The sequence below is a fragment of the Cariama cristata genome, unplaced genomic scaffold (assembly GCF_000690535.1).
Source record: "Cariama cristata isolate BGI_N322 unplaced genomic scaffold, ASM69053v1 scaffold22233, whole genome shotgun sequence".
NCBI classification, from domain to species: Eukaryota; Metazoa; Chordata; class Aves; order Cariamiformes; family Cariamidae; genus Cariama; species Cariama cristata.
In genome coordinates, this window is record NW_009609271.1 from 1,408 (window position 1) to 19,738 (window position 18,331).

The window sequence follows — 18,331 nt, forward strand, 5'->3', positions numbered from 1 at the left end:
CTAAGATGACTGTTCTGATAAACACACCACAGAGCACGCAGATCTTGCTTCAAAGCAAAATTTAGAAGATGGGACAGCTTTTAAAGAAGCTGAGTGGGAGACTGGCTGGGTGGAGGGGTGGACAGCATCTCCATGTCCTCACTGGCTGAGGGAGAGCTCCCGCATCCCCTGCCGTGCCTGCTCGCCTCTCCTTTAAGTGAAAAGAAAAGGGTGACTGTACAACCGTAATCGTAGCTAAATAAACAGAAATGCTATACACACCCAGTCCTTCATCTTCAAAAGATAATTATAGATTTCTCTGAAAGGACTCTGGGTATGTGTGAGCCAGAAGCACGCAAGCAAAAATGAAATATGCAATGAGGAACTTAACCCAGATCTGCCTGTTTCCTAGCTGCCTGGTTTCCATTTTATGTGTAAACTCATATGGAAACTTGTCTGTGTTACGAGCTCCAGGCAGAAATTTTTTAACGATTCCCAATCCAAAAGGTGAAATCAAGTAATCAGAAGCCAGCCGTTTAGCGAACAGCATATTTTTCCCTGTTTCCTGAAGGACTGCAGAATTAACTGTTGTTACATAATTTCATGAGCTACGTCCCCAATTCCTTTATAAATCATCTCTCTGCATTTGCACATATTATGTCAGAGGTTTTTCCTTTGTGGCTGGAGTTTGACCAAGGTAGAAGACACTTCTTTAAGCCCAAGTAACAATTCCTTGGGAATTTTTGTACAAAAAAAAAATTACAAGTATTTTCTAAGCAGAGAACTACTAGCTACCTGCTACCGACTCAAAAGTGCCTAAAAAGTGTTCCTTTCCCATCTTACAGAACATATTTGTGGGTCAGAGATTGAGAAGTCTGGCAGCTCTGAAGAAAATTGAATTTACAGCGCAAAGAGGTGGCTTCTGAATGAAGATTAATTTGTGTGCATGGTCAACGAACTCCTGCTGACACGTTAACAGCTTTAGCACCGTGGATGTTATTTTTCTGCCCTGGATACCGTACCTCGGCAAAGAGAGCTCCTGTGATAAGCGAGATCCATCCTGACCCAGAAGCGAGGGGCCAGCCGCAGGCGAAAGGAGCTGCTCATGCAGAGCTCACTGTAGGACAGAGGCCAAAGTGACCTTGCTGGGACGTGATGAACTGCCCTGATAAATACAGCACTGCAGAAAGGCACCTCCAGCCAAACAGCAGCACCAGGGGGTGGAAAACTAATACTCCTCCGTTCACCCTCCTCCTTCATTAAGACAGAAGGTCAATATATGGGCTTGCTTGCTTGCTTGCTTTTTTCTTTTTTTTTTTAAAGTTAACGTTCCAAAGAAAAAAAGGAAGGTTTTCTTCTTCCGCCAGCAAGTATACCGGAGATAAACATGCTGAATGCTATGTTATTAAATACACAAAAGACAAGGAGGACGTAAATGTTTCCATAGTAACCTCCCCTCGCACACTCTAGACCGTCTGTATAGGATGCTCTCAGGGACTCGGGGTGGGGGGGGTGAAGTACTCGTGGGCCTCTAGCAGGGGACCAAGGTGGGGGATGAGTACATATGGCTGGGCCAGGAGGGTAACCAGCAAAAGCAACGGAGATGGAGATGTTTGTTCTTTCCTGGAGTGCTGGGAACGCCGCAGCCAGGGAGAAGGGCTGGCAGACGCTGCATCAGGAGGGCACACGACCCCCACGGTGGCACTGGGCAGGCGGCTTTGGGCCCCCACTGAGCCTCAGTGCCCCGGAGAAGGGGCAGATGGGCTTTTGGCTGGCCCTGGGCCCTGCTGGGGTGGCTGGGGAGGAGAGGGCATTGCTTGCTTTGCAGGAGGATGAGTGTGAGAGCCAAGTCCTGGAGTGGATTCTTGGGATAATTTCTGTTTTTGAACCCTCCATCAGAAGGGACAGGATGTCTTACCCTGCACTTCAATGAGCAAAGCATTTCCAGAGACAAGCAGGAATTTTTCCTGGAGACAGCGTGCCGAGGGAAACACAACGGAGGAATGAGGCAAAGCAGCTCAACATTTTGAGCAATTTCAAGGGAGAATTACTTACAACCTCTATGGCACAGGCTAATTCGAGGCAGTGCTCAGTTGCTTCTCTCCTCATGTGGTACAGAGATCTGAAGGATCTTTTCTGCCGGATTCTCATCGTAAGCTCTTTAGGGATTGCTTTATAGACGTTCCATTTTAAAACTAGATTGAAAAGCAAATATATGTGATTAAAGATCAGGCTGGGAGGTATTAGTGTCCATCTTTTATTACATACCAACAGAAAATAAGTTAGCCATATGTTCTCCCTCATTTGTTTTGGACTAGTACACCAAATGGAATCTCTAATAAATCATTCATTGCTTACCCACCCCTTCACTGTCTTCTGTTTCCATCTTGTTATGTAAATATCACTGACATTTGAAATAAGACTAATAAAAAAAAGGATTAAATCTGCAATTTACATTTGCAACTTACAGTTCAATTATTTTAGACAGATATGGAAACAATCCTGGTTGTTCACCTACATTTTTCTTACTGAACAAACGTGGGCATGCCAAGTACATGCCGATAGCTCGCAAAATACAGCTCTCCGGAGGCTTAGTTACTCAAAATAAGCCCGGCTGTGGCCAGCTGCCACAAGTAAAAACATTGTGCAAATCTGGTGAGAGGGAGGTGAGTTTTAACTTGTAACTTGCCCAAGCATGAATTTCCTGAGCAAAGCTACAACTGGTTGAAAATGATGTTTAGCAAAAACTATGTGTGAAGGGGGGGAGGAGGGGGTGCTGTCTTTTGATCAGACCATTGGAGGGTTTTTTTTGGTTTTCTCATTGTCCAGCCTTGTTTCATTATGATGAAAGGGACTGGGGGGTCAAGAATAATCCCTCAGGTGTATTAGCACATGTGGGAGCCGTTTAGCACACAAACAAAAGCCTTCCAGTTGTCCAAGCAATAAAAAAACCAGAAACATTTCTCATGGCAACTGTTCTTCACAGGGCTGTTGTTACTGTGACCCCCGCTGCAGACTGTATGTTCAGTGCCTGTCAAAACGTATATATCTGTACGTTATCAGCGTCTGCTGGAGCCACACATGCCAGGTGCCTTGTGCCTTTCTGTGCAAAAGGATGAAGAGGAGAGTGGCAATGCACGTCCCTCCTTTTCTAGCAGCGTGAAGTTAGCAGGAGCTGAGGCCTGACAAGCAGGTACAGATTATGAGACTGCAGCGTCTCAGACAGCCACAGACACCAGTGGGTGAGTTCACAGCCCATTGCCACTTCAGTGGGTTTGTCTTTCACTGTCTGGGCGTCCCTTAGACTTCTCAGAATGAGGACTCCTTGCCGTATCAGTCCGACAGCAGTTACCCTGCACTCCTGAACCCGGCATCTAAACTAGTGGCAGGTGGAAAAGTTATTTGAACTTGAGTTATTTCAGCCTCCCTGTTCAGCGAGGGGGGATGCGCAATGAAAGGCTGATAATACCAGACTATGCCCTGTGTGCTCTATCTGGGGATTTGGTTTTAACTTCACGTAACTTCAGAGTGTCTCGATAAGGCTGGGAACAGAGACTGTGAATGGGTATACCCTGTTAATGAAATAAAACAGAATCCTGGGGGTATCTTGTGCGTGTGCGCGAGATGTCTTTGTCTCTGATGCTGGCAGGCAGCTTCCGCAGGATAGTTCAGATGAAGCTCTGAAACTCATTTGGGGACAAATCACCTTTGAGGCTGTAGCTCCCCAGATCCCTGGGGAGGAACACTGCAGACAGCAGTCAGCAATATTTCTCCCCTCTTTGTAGACAGCAGCTGCTCGGTGGCTGGAATTTACCAGCAGACCTCGATCTGTTTTAATATGTACTTGTTTACAGAGGAGGAGAGAGAAATCCCTGGGGGATGTTGACACAGTTGTGATATCATTGAGTTTACAGCTTTTTTCCTGAATGACTTACCATTTTCCCTCCTAAGGTCTCTGTGTTAGGAGATTTGGCAAACGATGTCAGAAAGCAGATTCTTTCAGAAGTCTTTGAGACCGCTCTGCTCCCTGCAGTTGTGCATAGGCTCGTGGGTGGCCTCGGCCAAGCCTCCTCAGATGCATTACAGGGGGACTGGCCATGGGCAAACTGGATAATAGTCCCCAAAGACGACTTTGTGGCCAAAGTATCGTATTGAGTAGGCGCTGTGGCTTCTCAATCCACCACCCCTCTTACTGGTATCACTGTGGCGCTTGATGAGGGAGGTTTGCAGTTGTCTTAACGGGAGGAGGTTTCTGTGCTTGACTGCTGAGAGAGCTGGTTTGAGACTAAAGCCAGGTCTAACTGAGGAACCGGCCACGGCAACCCACCTCTGTTGGGGAGGTACTGCTGGCCTGCTTTTTTGGCACTCAGAGGGCGAGACTTTGTTGAGACCTTGTCCTGGGATTGCGATGACGGTAGACATCTCCTCTGGGTCTGAGGCAACGCAGGCACTGTTCAGGAAGGTAACATTTCAGCCATTTACCTTAGTCACGCAGTCTCAGTGAGGCCGATTTGAGTGCTGAGCAACTTAGCAGAAATACAGGTCTCCCCTAGGCAGGGCAGGCTCTGTCTGACCACAAAAGGGTGAAGTCTGTCCCAGGCCACAAGGCTTGGGAGTCCAGTCTGCCGTGACACCAAGCATCATCCTTTGCATTGCAAAGTGATGGACTGAAGATGGATCACTCAGCTTTTTATTAACTTTCTCTTCTTACATAAGAAATAAATTACATAATTAAAAAAAATAAGAGGAGAAAGGTTCCTGATCCAAATCACTAGCTCATTGTTCAGGAAAAGGCACCGGACTAGATTCTTTCTGCTGTTTCTCTCACAGCCACAGGCAGTGATTTGGAAAAGAGAAGGTTTGTGCCTTGGTCACGCACTTGCCTCATCAAAACCCAACCTCCACTTGCATGCCAGGAAGCCGGGACCCCTGCCAACGTGCTCTCTAACAAGCAATGTGGGAGCTGCAGCTCTGTGGCCCGGGGGATTACTGTGTCTTGTACTACCTTTGCTCCAGCATATCTCAGGCCCTCTGACAGCATATCACCACGGCTATAAACAACCAGGAGTGCAACATAATTCAGATTCTATTATCGATGTAAGTGGCGGTAGTTATTATGTCCAAGGCTGTAACTATCCTCTGTGCTAAATAAATTCAAGAATTTGAAGGCAAAAATGTCTCTCTGCCGCACTGCCTCAAGGAGTGATTGCTTTTTGCCTTTCAAAGCGGGTAAGGAGCCTGCCAGGGCATTACAAGTTTTGAAGTAATAACTGTCGTGGGACGGGTAAAGAGCCAACGCCGTCCATCATTTGCCATCTGTGCCCTTGTGTCTGTTGCCTGTTAGGTCTCTGTCCTTTGCAATGCTGAGCAGAATGAGACAAGAGAGTCTTAAAGGGCTGGGATCATCGTCGTGGGATGTCTGATGGGACAGTGTATCAGCCCTGTGCTGCGGTGGAACAGTGACAATTCTGCCATAGCGAGGGGCAGGGGAAGGGGTAGGCTTGCGCTGAACCGAGGGAGCTGTTGCCTAAGAAAAGAAAATCCAAAACAAAACCGAAAACTCAAGCAAGCAACTTTTGCCCATTATTTGTATGGAGAATGCTTTTCATGAAGAGTGTGGTTAGAACTGATATATATATACACACATATATTTCCCCTGAGAAGCTTAGCACTGAGTGTTAATAGACAGATCAAACAGCTACTTAGCCACTGGAGCCAGGGAAATTGAACCAGGGTAGCAAAATAAAAATCAATCTGACTTTTAGCGTGTTTAAAGTGATTTTGTTCAGAACTGACTTCTGCATGAGTACTTAGGAAAGCTTAAGATCATTACAAGTTTGAGTTCCATGAGCCAAACTCTTGTCTCCCACTTTCCTGCTATTCATAAAATGACAATACTTTCTATGTACAGAATGATTTCAGGTCTTGCCTGCCTTACCCATTGGTCTGACCACCCTCTTTTGCCTTACCATTTGCAAGATTATTCCACAGGATCACATACTATAAAGATACTATTAGCCTGCTCACTGCCGCGTTTCCAGCTCTGCAACTTGTGAATAATGCTGTCCGTCTCAGCGTATGCTAGTAAAACTTTTATACTGTGCTGTCCCTGATTGTGTAGGGGACACTTTTGTTACATGAGAACAATTTTAAGGTGTTGAATCTTAAGAAAAAAAAAAAAAAAAAAAAAAAGGGGGGGGGGGAAGGGAGAGGGAGGATATTTCTTGAATGTCTCAGATTATAATTCAGCCTGACAAGGATAAAGAAGATAAAATCCAGATACCTCAAACAGTTCCCCAAGTGTCTACACTGCAGCAGTCCTCCTAGCGCTGGAAGCCAATACTGGGTTTCACTGGTAGGAGGGAGAATTTCCATTTCTTGCTTGCTGCATCTGTGAGTAAAGTCCAACATTTCAAGCTCCAGTCCCAGATTCAGTGAGCTATGCTGGAGCCATTGAATCATACCTAGTGTGGGTAGTGGGCCAACATATTTTATCTTATCTGGAACAGAAACTCCTCGTTTGGAAGTGACTTCTCTTTTTTCCATGACACTAAATTTAAAAAGCGGCAGCTGTTTGCAGCTTTTCTGGAGTTTAGAATATTAAACTTTAAAAAAAACACAGAGGTGATTAAGTATTTGGGGAAAAAAAGAAACATTCATCACACAGTTCAACACTTTAGCATGATACCCTCAAATCTGGGGTACAGTCAGCCTCTCTCCCCCAGCCTAAGATTAGCTACAGAATAGTCAGGCTGGAATTTATGTATTTATTTTTTAAATGAAGAGATGCAAAAATAAGGACATAAAATGTAAGCTCAGTTACATTCAATTCCAGGGCATGACTATGGTTATATAACAAAGTGCGCAAAATATTTTGCTTTTTCTAAAATTCGTCTTCCTCCTAAGCTGTTTGTTCCTTAGGCTAAGAACAAGAGATGCTGAGTCTTTGCAGCCTGGAGAACCATTTATGCTCTGCTTCTTTGTAGCAACCTTTTCCATACTTGAAATAATTATCATGACTTGTCTCAATTATTTCTTCTCGACATCAAACAAACTCGTTATCTTCTGATCTTTCCTCCCTATTCATGCCAGGACAGCTTTTATGCAAAGGTGCAAACCGCTGCATACGTTAAACACGTATTGCAAGCTCCAGGCTTTCCAGGGGCATTAACTTGAGGAGATAATACCTGGCGCAGATTCCAAGAGCAGCTCATTTTAGCTGTTCCCGTAAGACTCCATATGACGTGAAACGTGCTCGATCTCATCTGCTCCGTTTCCACCACAGAACTGATTAAAGGAGAAAAATAAACCAAAACAACACAGGCAACAGGTATCAGAAAAAAAAAAAGTTAGAGATGCAGACTCCCTTTGTATCATAACATATCCTCCAAAATAGTTAAGTGTTAATTACTGCATCCTCATTAAAACAAGTCTCACAGGACAATGTTGTCACCGTAGCATGTCTTCCCAGAATTAAGGGGCCTAGGATGCACCAAAAGCAGCATCACTTCATGCTTTACTTGATGTCCAACCCTTCCACCCCACCTTCCCAAGCAGGCACATAAAACCGGGTCTTACTGCGAAGAGTTTCGATACACCAGCCACATTGGGTGCGCCAGACACAGCCCCCTGGCACAGCAGCTTCCTCACCGCCTCAAGGCTGACGCTTCGATAAGAGGGGAAAAAGGAAAGAGGATTGGCACATAAAAAAACCAACGTGAGACTGAGCAAGGGCAGCAGAGTCTGCACAGGGAAGTTTTACTATTAGAAGAGGCACAGAAGCCTGTGAAGTCTGGGAAGCCACATAAAAAGCAGGTGCCTGTCCGGGCACGCGGGCTATCAGAGAAAGGATTGGGAGGCCCAGGGCCATCATTACACATCATCTTGTGACTGGTGCGAATGGTGCCAGGCGCCAGCACGCTGCAGTACGGAGCTGATGGCTCTCTCAAGACAAGTTGTGGAGCGCTGAGCACCCAGAACCGCAAAGGGAAAGCAAGTGAATCAGCAAGGGGCACGTCAGTCCCCGAGCAGTGGTGTGGTGCAGAATTATGTCAGAATAAAGGCGATACACTGAGACAAAAGCAGAGGGATGCCCCTTTGTTTATAAACACACCAGAGACAACCAGGTTACTGTGGAAAGTCATTTTATTTCAGAATTTCACGCACTCTGTCACAGACCATGCACGTAGACTTTCCCCTTTGCAAATCCACAGCCTCCAGGCCTGGGAGAGATGAGGCATCATCTCTTCACAGAATTCTCACTGCGAGTACCCACATGCTAAGAGTGAGGGCCTTGATGGCAGCTCACCAGGAGGCAGAAAGCAGCCTCTTGTTTCCATAATTGCTTTTAAACACAGGAAAAGAAATCCATCCGACTCGAAAGATTAGCGGTGGAGCTCAGCAGCAGTGAAGCCCCACAGCTGAGCAAGTTGGTCCTTGCCCCGTGGTTACAGGGAACAAGACGACAATCTCGTGGGAAGCCCACGTGAGCTAAGCTGTAGCAGAACACACCAAGGCATTCTTGGAGCCCAGGCAGCAACCAACCAAACGCACGCTCTGGGCCTCTTACAATCAATTTGTCTCTGAGCCGCTCTGCCAGGAAGGTGGCCAGGAGCCTGCCCTTTTCACATTCAGCTTTAGGTCCTCCTGCTCTGTGCTAGGAAGGAGCCTACCTATAGGTAAGACAGCCCTCTGGGCTGTACATCAACACATGTACTGCATTTAATACTGAAAGGTGTCAGTTCGAAAGACTCTGCAACAGTCTGACCCACAGGCTGGGTACAGCATTAGTGTAAGTTTCCTGCATACTTACCCTACTCCTTCTTCCCTGCCTCTGTTGCCCCTTATGCCTGACCCTACTCTTGAAATACTCCTAGTTGCAGTGTCCCCATGACCCATTACATCTTTGGCCTTTGCTGAGACCGCCACTGCCAGAGCAGCTATTGCCCGCTGTGGTGGCTGCCTGTAGGAAGTGAGCATTTGCCTCCCAAGAACGGGCTTGCGACTAGCTCAGAGGAGGGCAAAACCGAAGGGAAGAAATGATGGAAGTGATTCAAGTGAAGTGGAGCAAAGTCTACAGAAAAGGCAAAAAAGGCAGCTTCAGTCTCCATTTGATAGACAAATTGAGCTTGATAGCAGCAAGAAATGGCCATAAAATATTAATTCATTAGGTTGCCGGGAAGAAGTAAAAGCATTCATGTAAAAAAGTTCTATATACAGATATGTATGTGGCAACTGTTCTCGAGCCAGCTCAGACAGTGGCTTCCTCCTTTTTACGTCTCACCTTTTTTGTACCTATAATTTTGATCATTCCAAACCATGTTGCTGCTCAATTCTGTCTGAAGACCATGGTATTGGAGTCAGCACCAAGCAAGGGGTGAGATCACACTGAAGAAACGAACTTATGGGGAACTCCTGACAACCCAGATATTTTAATATTTTTGTTGACCTTCAAGTAATTAAAAGAAAGGGGAATTTCCCCCAATAGCCTATAGGCTCCAAGTCTCATCTGTCTGCTTTTAGGGTAGGAAGGCTGACATCAGAAAGGCAGTGGAGGGCAGGGAAAGGAAGAGGGGAAAAAAATCTGGGAACCAGAGTGAAAAGCAATCAACAGCTGACCAACACTGACTGCTGCAAAACTTACAAAACACAAAATCATACAAATGGAATTTCTGTTAACCTTTTATAGACTACAGACTTTATATACACACACAAACTTCAAAGTACGTATCTGGCAGTCTAGAAAATACCAGTACCCTAAGGATTAAATAATTTAAAATGCAACATTGCATTATCACTGTATACGGAATACTATCAGACACATTGGCTAAAATGGACGGATTGTGAGAAAGATGCTCCCTCCCTCATCTCACCAGCACTGCCTCTAAAAAGAAAACAAGGGCTAAAGACTCCTCTCTGTGGTTCCACTCCTGAAACTTCTCTGTCAAAGCAGGGGGGAAGTCCTGAGAAGAAGGGAGGAGAAAAGGATTCCTGCTCCCTCCAAACTCTGCTGCTGCAGTACCCCGTTCCATTGGCTAGGGAGGCTGGACAACAAGGGGGGAAAAAAGGTGCTAAAGATGGGAAAAAAGGCAAATATGTTTCTGTACCGAGAGCTGCGCTGGTCTTTTGAGAGAGACGCAGCCCCAGACTCAGGAGGACATCCTCCCTCCCGCTTTCTGAAGAGAGCAGGCCAGAAGGCTTAATGCAGAGTATACAGTCTACGTGGCTAGTTTAGGCGATAACAGTGCAGCAGCTGCCCCCCGAAACCCATACCGCAGTCAGCAGCAGATGGGAGGGCGGCTAAGGGAGAACGGCCTGACAGCAGCCGTAAACAGGAGTGGGCAGAACTGCCTTACCAACAGACAGAATGGGAAGGTGTGCCCTCACCAGCTTTCTAAGAGTAATTGTAAACGGGGAGCGCTGGAAAGTCAGCGCATGGGAATGAGGAAGGGGACGGAGAGTCTCAGTTCTGAGGTGGCTGGGGAGGGGACTAAAACACACACTGAGAGCAGATGGCAAAGCCAACGTATCTCTAAATGCCAGCTCTGCAGATGTACCCTAATATCAGCGTATGGGACAGAACCTTGCTGATGACACCAGTTCAGTCCTATCATCTTCACAGACTTATAGCTGGTGAGAATCTGGCTTACGTGTGCTTATTACAAAACCCTCTGAGGCATGCAGCCTTGCTTCCATCTCCTATAAACCAAACAGCCATAAACTCCTGGGGAAAAGATGAAAAAACCATAATCCCCGTTCCCATGCATGTCTCCCACCCCTCCCCCATAATCAGCCTCTCTTCCTCTAGGCCAGAGACATCTGAGCAGCCGCCCTGTTCTCCATTCCCGGGGCCATTCCCACCAGCAACACCCAGCAGATCTGGCTAGGCAGGAATGGCAAGCCCTGCTCCTTCGGCCTCATCACATCGCCAGACCACAAAGGTTTCCTCCTCCCCTACAACAGCTTGGGTGAGAACTGCCCATACTGGTGGCTGTGTTGCAGCAGACTGGACAAGCCTCAGCCCTTACTCCTGAACCCAGCTTGGAAAGGATGAGAAGGCTCCGTAGGAGCCAGAGCCATGGCCAAGGGTATTCTCCTATTCCAAGCTCTACAGCCCTAAATACTGCCAGTGTAATCATTATCCACCCAGAAATACAAAAACCAACGCTGTCCAAAACACCTCGCTCAGTCTGCCCTGCACGACTGGGTCAAAGGGACCCAAAAAATAAAAAAAAGAAAAAAGTGAGACAGTGTGGTACAGCAGAGAAAAAGAAACATAGGGTAAAGTCAGACTGGAGGAAAGGACAGGACCTCAATGCAAGTCTGCTAAAATCATCACTGGATTTACCAGCCCAGTTCCACCTTCTTCAGTCCAAAATGGATTCGCCACAGTAAGTGTACTACAGGAGAAAGAAGTGCATAGTTCGGTTTATATTTTTTTGGTAGACACTTAAACATCAGCAGAATTTATGCAGAGATCTTAGAGCTGCAGTTTTAGCCTCTTTTCCCTAGCCAATGGGTACCTGTTGGGGCAGAGACGGTGGAAATGGACCAGTAGCACCAAGAAATTCAGTGGGAGCACCAACTCCACGGCAGAAAATAATAATGAACCAAAAGGAGAGAGAGAGAGAGAGAGGGAGAAGTGAAGGAGACATATTTCGCAGTAATCAGAGTCCACCTTGGCTAAACCCTATCAACACTTCCCTAGGTAAGGCCCCATTACGTCTGCAGCAAGACCTCCGGCTCTGACAGAGAGCTGTAGAGGGTATAGCCCAACTCATCCACTTCTTCGGGGGTGAGCTCCGAAAACAAGTTCACCTTGGGGTTCAGAGCACTAGGGAGGACACCTGCCTCCAAGTAGCGGATCAATCCCTTCAGCGCCTGCAAGAAGCGATCAGCCAGCATGTCCTGGGACCAGTCGGACTCTTCTTGGGATAGGTGCAGGATGACATTGGTGAGCTGGCTGGCAGTGAGGTGACCCAGGGCTGGGTTTGACTTGCATATCGCTTTGAAGATCTTCAGGCACAAGCAACGGCAGCCAGAATCACACTGATCTAGGGCCCGGAGGCGAGCCGTTTCTGCTGGCCGCAGGCTCAGTCGCCACAAATTGTCATTCTGGGCCAATCGATGGGGTTTGGCCACAAGGATGATGTCACCCAGTGTCAGGGATGGCAGGAAGTCAATAAAAAGATGCCGTTCAGGATCATACTGGACTTCCAGTGTCAAATCTGCTGGGGGAGCTGCTGGACGGATCACATAATCCAAGAGAGTCCCAATTGCTGGCCAGTTGATGGAGCCAGCTACAACTTTCTCGAAGGTGTCTGCTACAGCTTTGGGGGAAAGGTAACCTCCCACCACACAGCGGTCCCAGTAGCTGCTTCCACGGGGAAAGTACTCTGGGTTTTCTCGACGCACCAAGTAGAAGCCAGGAACGTTCATGATAGTGTCCTCCCCGGGGATGCACGACCACAGGTTCTGCTCCAGCATCAGAGGCACAATGAGCTGGATGTGGTCAGCTGTCACTACCTTTCACAAGAGAGAAAAGTCGGTAAGAACAAGCTTTCTCTCTCCACACTCAGTTTCATTCACCACCTTTAGACAGCCTTCTGTTCAAAGGAACTTGGAATAAGGATTCAGCTGTCTCGCTCTCCTCTCCGTGTGGGATTCACAGCCTCCCTTTGTCAAAAGACATTCTGAAGGACGATTTCGGATTGTCAGTGGGATAACTCCTAGCTATAACCCAAGCTAGTGTTTATACAGTATGTACTATTTAGAGATCTTTAAATACTTCAGGACCTGACATGCACTGCATACAGACAAATCATTTTGCCTCCTATTGCTCTAAGTCCCCTCCTTGGAAGTGAGATGCAGCTGGCCCAGGGCACAGCGACACCACGTGATAATTTAAAACAGAAGGCAATATATTAAGTTTCTAGACAAGTTTAAGTTGCCATGGTTTAATTATCCCATGCTACAACTAGATACTGCCCTCAATTGTGTCTGCCACGTTGTTTGGAAAAAGGTCATTAAAGATCCCTTTTCACAACGTGATTAAGGCCCCAGATCTAAGTTTCACTGGACACTTGACACTCCATTCCAGAGCTCTGACTCAAACAAAAAAGTGTGCCTCTGAATCACTCACTATAGCCATGGGCATCTTGCCATCAGGGAGATATGCAGCAGGGACTGCTGTCCAATCCAGGTCTGTCATGCATTAAAAAAAAGAGTAGGGAAGACCTACATGAATACACGGGAGTTCTAATGCAATATCATGTATTTGGAAGGAGACAGAAGGGCCAGAGAGAAAACAGAAGTCTACTGGAGAAACAGCAAGAAAAACACAGCTAAAGGGAGAGACAGAGGGGAAGAAAAGAAGGGCTGAGATAATCCAGAGAAATAAAACAGCAAAAAGCAAATGCTTTGCAGACAACACCAGAGCAGCGTCGTCACGCTTGTTCAAAAAGTACTGTGGAAATCAATGCCTGGCTCCACGGTGGGAAAGGTGACACCAGGAGCCTTATTACAGAGGAATGTTGTGCTGAGCCAGCACTGCCAACAGGGAAGCCTGAAATGCCCCTGCCTAGTCAGCCTTCTGAATAATGACCCATCATGCGGCGCTAGGAATTACCTGCAGATCATCATACAGGCTGCCGCTGAGGTACATGTCACGCAGAGGCATGTCCGGCAGCTTGGCACGTAGGAAGCTGCGCAGCTCAGCACAGATATCCACAGCTGCTTGCTTGGCCCGGGCCTGCTCGTCCGCTGAGATAGCTACCTTCCTCCGATAATAAGCAAAGAGCTTTTCTTGCAGAGACAGACGAAGGCGGGATTTTTTCAGCTCCACTTGACTCCTCTTGGCAGATGGTTTGGGCTTTGTGGGTCGGAAAAAGTCTGCAAGACAGAAGGAAAACCATTGATCATCTGCAGCGTTTCACTGTGAAGCGATCCACAGAAGAAAATCTGCAGCACAGGAAGTTCAGCCTCCCAGGTCTCAAAAGGCTTTCAGCAGACATTTTGCATGCTTTACACAGGTACCAGTCAAAAGGGAGGTGCTGAGAAACTTCAAAAGGTACTACTACGAGCATCAAACTGGATGAAAACAAGTTACTAGATTTGGAACTTAGCCAGAACAAGACTAACATCGTGTACAAGGAAGTAATTTTAATGGCTACGTGGGCAGTACCTCAGTTCAATTTCATCAAAAATTCAGCACTGTTACCAGTTCAGGAACTTTCAACATGATGCCAGACCAGCGGATAAAACACTCTCGAACAACCATCATGATCCCATTAAGTTTTTAACATTATAATGGATTTTTACAAATTATCAGCAAAACCCAGTCCTGACAAGGGTATGAGATCAGAGAAGATCACGCGACCTGGAAATGAAATAGTTGTTAGGAGTCTGATCAACACTCATCAGGATGGTGAGCTGAGAGATCCTGGGGCCAGCAGAGCTCAGGCAATCATAGCCCCAGTGAAAACCTCCCTCAGACTTTCATTGGCCAAAGAACAGAGAGCACACTCTTAGGCGCAATACAGCAATACAATGCTTGATGCTGCCGTCTGCATTAGTAAGCAATGTCTAACCTGCACAGATTCTCTAAGCCCCTTTTTTTTCTGACAGGTTTCCTAAAGAATTAAGTCAGTGCTTCCCATCTATCTTTCAGACTTCTCTTAATACGGACCAAGAGTTTGAGAAGTTATCAATGAGAATTAAGGATGAATTACAGATCTAAGATCTTTGAAAGGGCTGTGGTACTTGACAGATGCAGGAGAAACCTCTAAGCCAGTGGTCTCATTAAGGCAATCAGCAGTTGCAGATTTGTTTGGCACCAGGCGTTTGGCCACACAGCACATGCAGAACTGCTGACCAAGCTACACACAGACCCATCTCACCCAACCTCAGCAGCTGCTGTCTCTTGTCCCACTGGCATCTTTTGGATAGATTTGAGGTTTTGTGTGAAAAGAGCCTGCAAAACCACAGGGAACCAGCCTTCATTGCCTGTTCATGAAAAAAAGTCTTATTTTTCTGTCTTAAGTTTCAATTTATTTTTAAGTTAAGAATGCAAGATGCCATCATCAATGGTTTTATTCCTCAATCCTCATCTTTGGGAGCTCCAAACAAATGATCTATACCCTAACACAGCTGCCTAGTTATTTAACATTTCCTCAGAAGAAAATCCATGGCTATCCTGAAGCTGACTTTCTTGCAGAAAATCTGGAAATCTAGGTAAAAGCTTGATCCTGGGTGTCGGTCTCTTCTCCCAAGTAACAAGCAACAGGACAAGAGGAAATGGCCTCAAGTTATGCCAGGGGAGGTTTAGATTGGATATTAGGAAAAATTTCTTCACTGAAAGGGTTGTCAGGCACTGGAACAGGCTGCCCAGGGAAGTGGTGGAGTCACCATCCCTGGAGGTATTCAGAAGACGTGTAGATGTGGTGCTTAGGGACATGGTTTAGCGGTGGACTTAACGGTTGGACTTGATGATCTTAAGGGTCTTTTCCAACCTAAATGATTCTATGATTCTATTATAAATCTCCAAGTGTAAATCTCCTGAAGTAACCAGGGATAGAAAGTAAAACCAATGAGAAAAACCAAAACCACACATATAACAAACACTGACGAACTCTAAATTACTTATTATCCCACTCAGAAGGTAGACTGCACGCCACTTTTTATAGCCTGATGAAGACTAACTCAGTGATAAGCAGCACTAAACAAGCAAACAGTGTTACAGAAATTATTAGGAAAATTGTAGAAATAATATAGGAAATACTGTTATAAATTGCTAGTACATTCACAATTTGAATAATCTCCCCTTAAAAAGACAGAAACAAACTGGAATAGTCCAAAGAAAGGCACCAAAGGGCTTGAAAAGAATGGAATGGCTTTTTACAGGAAAGATTGCACAGATAAGCATTCAACTTGGGAAAAAAAAAAAAAAGACTGAGGGAGAATAAAGCTTAAGACCATGAAGTCATGAGAGGAATGAAGAATAGATGACTGTTATTCAGGGGTTCCCAATCTGACTTCTAATTCTTGAAGTTACCGGTAGACCTGCTTAAAAAAACAACATCAAAATCCTGGGCTAGACAGAGCATTCTCTTTCCTACGTTCCTTTAAATGAATACAGGGTTTATGGGCCTGGATGATTCCTTAATGCAGGAGTATCAGCCTGCTCCTTACCTGTGTCTGTGGCCGAAGGATCAGTGGGAAGGGTCTGCAGGGAGCGGCTAAGGTTAGTCTTCATGTCCTGGGTCAGTAACCGTGAGGAGGAGCCCAGCCAGTTTGGCTCTTCCCAGCTTCTCTTTCCTGACTGGCTCAAGCGAGTAGGGCTGCTGGGAGCACTGATTGCCCGGTCGTACATCTAAAGCAACATCACCAGGCACAGTTTGAGTCGTTAAGGGCCAAATGTTTGCATTTTACCCAGCCTAGTGTGAGCATCCTGGGTCTTTTTGTTTCCCACTCCTCCCTTCCAGTGCCCCAGGGCTCGGGTCCCACCGCACTGTCCCACACGCTCACTCACCCGTTTGACGGCCAGCGTGGCGATGCCCAGCATAGCTGCTCCACCCACACCCAGCACAAGCCGGGCGTTGGACAGCACAAAGTCGATGGCTGTGCCGATGCCGTTGTCATCTTTTTTCCCTTTGCGCTGCCCAGCGCCTGCCATCTCACCTGGAAGGAGTGGGAGCATTAAACAAATGGGTCAAAACACACAACCCTAATGGTTCACTCCCTTCTCCTCCACCTCACACTCATGGCTCTTGGATCTTAGCACAGAACCATAGGAAGGGACCACCTAACCCTGCAGCCTCTTTAATTATCTTCCCTTGAGGAGCTGCTTATTCCCAGACATGCCAGAACAGTACTGACCAAGCTCTGCAATGACCGCATTTCTTTGCTTCCAGCTCCGTTTATGACCTGAAGAAAAACAAGCCGATTTTGATGTGGGGCTTCTAATCATTGAAGCAGGTTTAATTGTACAATCACCTAATGCTTTTTTAAAAAAAGAAAGATTTGCTTCAGCAATATTTTGCAACAAAATGCTGCATATTATGTAAAACTCTATGACCATTCAGATCTTTTCCTTTTAATTTGCGCTTCTCAACCAAAGCATGGCTTTTCTAATGACAATTTATTTTCTTATTCTCAATCTAATGGTGTAATTTTGCTAACAGACAAGCTGATGCAGGGATGGTCAACTGCTTGTCTATAACAAATCAGAGTTGACAGGCAGTCTCAGAACATCCACTTCCAGACTAATTTTTGGACAATGGCTGGTCCCAGGTACTTCAAAGACACACAAGAATCAGTGGAGACCACAAGGGGAGCAGCTCTCTTGCTTTCACTGGGCATTTATTCCTGCCCTCAAGGCTGGTGGGTTTGACTCTCATACAAATCAAGTATAACACGAACATTAATATTTTCTTACACTTGTACTTTTGTTTCTTCCGATTCCCATTTAACCTGATCTTGACATTTAAATTTAAAGAGTCTCCCTGGCCAACTACAGGTGTAAAACACACTTTCCCACCACTGTGTCTGTAGGTGGATCCTCAGTGAACCTACATGAAAACACCAGAAACTCTTCCAACCTGACTCGAGATTTGTTTTCGACGTCAGTTTCACAGGTTCACAGCCTGCCTGACTTGGGTGGCTTAAAACTGCCCTTAGGTCTTTCTAAGGCCAAGCTACAGTCTCAGGAGGAATGTTCCTGCCTTGATGAACCAGGAATCCACTCACTCTTCATCCCTAGGCAGAAAAAAGCACACTTGCACAAAGCTAACTGTAATAGCAGTACGAAGAACACGGTTATATCGTTGTAAATGACCTACCTGTGACCTAATGCATTTGTAAAGAAAACAGGAGAGCCCTCCTGGTCTGCCTGTGGAAGCACCTTCCAGACGTCTTCAAGATGGTAGGGGGCAGGGAGCGTCAATCATCTCTTTTGGTTGGCGAGCGGATTTTGGAAAGAAGAGGAAAGTAAGGGGGGCCAAAAGGACCTACAGAGAATCTCTAAACCAGTCCCCCGAGTTTGCTCTGCAGGAAAGCTTGCCCCTTCTCCAGCTGCCTTTCCTTGTCCTCTAGCTGCTGCAGCCCCCGGTTCTTGCGGAACTCGCGGCGGATGAAAGCGAGGTAGAAATCCCGGTCGGTGTAGCGCAGCCCACGGCCCTGGCGCAGCAGAGCCCGGTAGAGGGTCAGGACAGCCTCCCGGGACCACGCTGCCATGGGGGACGGGTGCGTGGACGGGCGACCTGGAGAGAGACGATGAAGTGCGGGATCCGAGTCAGCTTTTCCCTCCCGAGGGACGCACCGGCCGCCGCCTCCCCCTCCATCCTCCGCGGCCCGG

The 18,331-nt window shown here is 46.6% G+C and overlaps 1 protein-coding gene across 1 annotated transcript; it reads right to left on the reverse strand.

The window, feature by feature from the left end:
* Positions 1 to 11,523: 11,523 nt before the first annotated feature.
* MIEF1 (mitochondrial elongation factor 1) lies at positions 11,524 to 17,920 on the reverse strand. The gene is made up of 5 exons (XM_009697498.1): positions 17,817 to 17,920; positions 16,508 to 16,656; positions 16,168 to 16,348; positions 13,607 to 13,869; positions 11,524 to 12,504 (listed from the first exon to the last, which is right to left on the reverse strand). The coding sequence occupies exons 2-5, from the start codon at positions 16,649 to 16,651 to the stop codon at positions 11,698 to 11,700; spliced, it is 1,395 nt and encodes a 464-aa protein (XP_009695800.1). The 5' UTR covers positions 16,652 to 16,656; positions 17,817 to 17,920; the 3' UTR covers positions 11,524 to 11,697.
* Positions 17,921 to 18,331: the final 411 nt, after the last annotated feature.

Bases quoted from the DNA above. Each gene is read 5' to 3' on its own strand.
- MIEF1 (XM_009697498.1), bottom strand. From the start codon at position 16,651: ATGGCAGGCGCTGGGCAGCGCAAAGGGAAAAAAGATGACAACGGCATC. The intron at 16,349-16,507 runs GTGAGTGAGCGT...ATGTTGCTTTAG, and splicing joins CCACGCTGGCCGTCAAACGG to ATGTACGACCGGGCAATCAG. The intron at 12,505-13,606 runs GTAATTCCTAGC...CTCTTGTGAAAG, and splicing joins GCCTGTATGATGATCTGCAG to GTAGTGACAGCTGACCACAT.